The sequence below is a fragment of the Fusarium falciforme genome, chromosome 5, assembly GCF_026873545.1.
Source record: "Fusarium falciforme chromosome 5, complete sequence".
NCBI classification, from domain to species: Eukaryota; Fungi; Ascomycota; class Sordariomycetes; order Hypocreales; family Nectriaceae; genus Fusarium; species Fusarium falciforme.
In genome coordinates, this window is record NC_070548.1 from 4223068 (window position 1) to 4227500 (window position 4433).

The window sequence follows — 4433 nt, forward strand, 5'->3', positions numbered from 1 at the left end:
AAATATAGACCCCTTATCCCAGGTATAAAGCTACCTAAGGATAGCTCGATATCGCTAGCTAATCTTAACCCCTGCCCTCTTAAGGCTTATTATAGCAACTAGGGCTTCTGCGGCGTATCTCTAGATTACTATAAGATAAACTCCCCCAAGGACGGCGGTCTAGGCACTAGGAAGCCGGGCTTCTAGAACACCAATGTCTCTAATTATAACTATGAGATTAAAGAGAACTTAGGACCACTAGCTAAGTTTAGTAAAATTAGCTATTATAAGGCATTTAGCCTTAAGCGGGACTACCTATAGCTTAAAGCTAAGGACGCTAATATTAATAGCTCTTATATATATATTTATTAGGCATTTACCTTAATTAATCCCAGTACCTAGAAGCCTATTATTAAGTAAGATAAAGACCAGTAGGCTAACTTTAAGAAGCTTAATATTAAGCGTATTGTTTCTCTAGGTAGATAGGCTGACTTTACCGAGCCTGATAAGTATAATATTACTTAGTCTACTATTATCTAGAACTGCGAGACTTTTATTACTAACCTTACTTAGTTTATTAAGGATAAGAATATTAATAGTATTAATATTAATTAAGAGTATCCTAATATAAGTCTCTTATATATTTAATAGAGATAATTATCTTAACTTATGCTAATATTATATTAAATAGGCTCCCGATATTATAATTAGCGGTAAACTAATCGGCCAGAAGACTAATAGCCTTAACTACCTGAGATTCCTTATAGTCCTAAAAAACAAGATGCCCTCGGGTAAGATAGTATTAATCGTAGCGCTAGCCTCATACTAGTACCTCAAATAGTTCCCCATTAACTAGATTACCAAGGTTATTAATTATAATAAGTAATACTACCTTTATTAAAGATAAGTTATAGCTAATAATATTTAAGTTATTTTTATAACTTATAATCTCTATAGCTAATAGGATTATAGGAATATAAATGCTTATAATAAATGCCTATTAGGCAAATATATTTAAAGCTATAATAAGAAATCTCTAAGATTTAAGATATATCTAAAATTCTAGCATATTAATTTATAACTCTATGCTTAGTTAATATAACTAAGACTAAAAATTCTCTCTTAATAAGTATACTATATTAAAACCATAGTTGTAATAAACCTATTAGTACTAACTAATTTAACCCCTAGTTACTAAGGCTAGCGTGGATAATAATAAGGTCTTTGTTAGCGAGTCTAGCTATAGAAGATCCTTCCATATGGCTAAAGATAGATGCTATGGGCCTATATGCGAGTTTACTAGTTCTAGAACCAAGTCGGATATAAAGCCTAGGAGATACATAAAGACATTAGGCTACCTTACTAACGCCAAGATTAATAAGATTCTTCTCTCCGGTAAGATATCTAAAGCCTTTTATAATAAAAATTCTTAATTAAACATTATTCTCTATAAAGGTCTATTCTAATATCTATCTGCGCTTAGAGATTTCAACGCTAATAGTACTAATAACAAGAGACTATATGAGCTATATAACGCCGTAGACTAAAAACTCGAGACGGGATATCTAGAGAAACCTTAATTTTGCTAGAAGCATTAACTAGGCCATTAATCTTTAAGATTTCATAAAAACCAACTTTAAGGCTATATTAGAACGGCCTAAGTCTAGAGAAGGCTATATCAAGGGAGATAAACTAACTCTCGACATAGAAGATCTCTGTAATTTCTTATGTAAATATAGCTTTTGCCCCGAAAGTCTCTATAAATATACCGAGAAAGGTAAACTAAGAGCGCTACTATTAACTACTAATAGGGATAATATAGAAGCCAATGACGTGCTAAACGTCGACCTAAATCGTCTTTGCAAGTTCGCATGTAAATATAGCTATTATCTGCCCGATATATGCCAGATTATCAACCCTAGCCCTAGTGAGGAAGAGGAAGAGGAGGAAGATAAGCGCGTCCTAGGTGTAGTAATAGTGCCTCCCGACTACGACGAAGACTCGGTCAAGAATAGAAATAAGAACGATAAGCAATACTATATCTATAAGGATAGCTACTAAGAGCTAAACCAACTCAATGGTTATAAGAAGGCTTATTAAGAGACGCTAGACAAGGCTACAGAAGAGGGCAAAACCAGCAACTACGGCTATATACTCTAGAGCCCTTAGAGCAAGGGTAGACGCGGGAGTATACCATAGAGGCGCCTCCCATCGAGTAGCAATCTCATCACTAGAGGCCAATGCAGCTATGATAACTAGCTTTTAAATAACATAATGGATACTTTCATCGAAGCTCTGCCCGCCATCGCCCAGGTATATTGCGTAATCCTCTATTGCTATCTATACTAATAAGTATCCTTAGATCGGTTGCTTTATCCTTATATCGGCCCTTAAGCTCGTCATAGACATCGGTTTAAGCATTTTTAGAGGCAGAGCGCTTACTACTGGCATTAGTGAGTATTAGCTAGCTTCCTTGGATTCTTATAGCTCGTGCTAATACTTCTAAACAGACATGGCGCTAATAGCAGCCGAGCTAACCAACTATGTCTACTCCAAGGGCGAGGATCCCCTAGGCGCCTTCTCGTAGTGGTTGAGCCTATGCGGCGGAACCGATCTAGTGCCAGACGAGATCAAGCAGGTCTTCGACATTCTAAGCAATACACCTACGGGCAAGTCGAGCTATAAGCAGCCCAAGAAGATCAAGAAGCACAGCGGCAAGAAGGGTGACGAAGGGAATCACCGATCTCGACCTAAACCTGGCACTGGCACAGGTAGCGGCGCTAGCCCCAGCACGCCCAAGCCCCCCAAGAAAAAGAAGTGCAACGTGCCCCCGAGACAGCGGACCAAGGTAATAGCTAGCAAGATACTTCAACTCCAAAGCTGCGACAGCAATAACAATAGGGTCACGGAGCAATATTACTTCAACACCATGGCATACCATTCCACAGCGACGGAACATCTGGTCACCAAGACTTGTTCGTCGATATGGACCCAGGCCTGCTATCATTATAGCTCAGCCAACCGAGAGAATCCTCATTGGACCAGACTGACCTGCCCCCAAGCGGCTGCAACGGCATCCCCGGATCGCGAAGGTGCCAAAGCGACAAACGTGTGGAGCAAGGAGCATGACAAGTCCTGGGAGGAAGAAAAGTACCGGGAACAGGATAAATGCGACAGGGACGAGTGGCCCCCCGCCTACTTCCTTGAACTCGATGGTCCTGAAATGCTAGAGGGGGGGCAAACCAAGAAAGGCCAACGTGTGCGCTTTTTGCCCAGTGAAGATAACAGAAAAGCCGGCAATGTGTGGAGGGGTGTATGCTTCCACTCGGCCCTGGAAGAACTGAAAGACGACCTGCTGGAATACCAAAGGATGTGCCAAGCGGCCCCCATCCTATCAACAGGGCAGTTACCTCAAGGCAGCGGCGTAAGACACGTTATCGAGCCCGTCATCAACATTCGCCCTGTTTTCACCTTCAGCGAATACCAGCATTCGGCAGCAGGCAACACACCGCTTCGAGATGACGGCCTCTGGGAAAACAAATGCTGGCCAAGCGGCATTGCCAAGACTGACCCGGGCTGGGCCCTGTTGTCTATCGATGAGTGGCACGACAAGAACCCGAATGCAAAGAAATGGGACTATAAGAAACCATACGATCCACCCACCAACGGTGACAAGCCCTAGAGGTGCTTGCTTAGCCAGGTCGGTAATTGGAGAGGGTTTCTGGGTGGGAGGAACGATGGTCTTATGGCACGGTCGCTGGTAGCTTGGAGGAAGAATCGGTAGCCGCTCTCTTTGGATTCCGAAGGCCTGTATAACGCTCGCCAATTATGCATCTCACGCCAAGCAAGGCAATTACCGGCTCGTATCGGCTTTCTGGGCGCCTCAGGCTGCCCGTAGACCCTTGTGCCATTTCACTTTATAAATACCTTTTGACGCCCTCAACCAATACTTCTGTAAACTTGCCTCCTGCATCGCCCCGAGCTTACCACATTTAGATTCCACGAAAGCATTTGAGGGGGAAAAAATGTCAGGGCGGAGCCCGTCTCCACCCGCGCCACCTTCCAGTCCGCCCTCGGTAACGGAATCGGAGTCCGAGTCAGAATCGGAGTCTGATGGCATCCCTCACGAACCTATCTTAAAACATAGACTAAGGAGTTATCTTTATATATAACTATTTAGGTATTAAACCCCTACGTGAAATAAAAGTAAATATAAGTAAGAGCTTTAGCGTATTATTAACTAATCCTAATATTATTAGATAGATTTAAGTAAGAGTATATAGGGCTAGACCTAAAAGAAGGTTAACTATGCCTATATAGGGTAAAGCCAGAGGAAACTCTAGTAGGGGCTCGCAGTGGTACTAATATATAAATAAATTATTAAATATAGGCATAGGGGTAAAAGACTAATTAAACCTTTTAGTAGCTAGTTTCTATTAAAGTTTCCCTTAAGA

At 41.5% G+C, this 4433-nt stretch overlaps 1 protein-coding gene across 1 annotated transcript; it reads left to right on the forward strand.

Moving 5' to 3' along the window:
• Positions 1 to 2253: 2253 nt before the first annotated feature.
• Positions 2254 to 3661, forward strand: NCS54_00756000 (Hypothetical protein; the record flags this gene model as incomplete). Its single annotated transcript, XM_053152982.1, has 5 exons — positions 2254 to 2292; positions 2342 to 2432; positions 2490 to 2552; positions 2604 to 2954; positions 3042 to 3661. 5 exons carry the CDS (start codon positions 2254 to 2256, stop codon positions 3659 to 3661), a joined length of 1164 nt encoding a protein of 387 aa, XP_053008957.1.
• Positions 3662 to 4433: the final 772 nt, after the last annotated feature.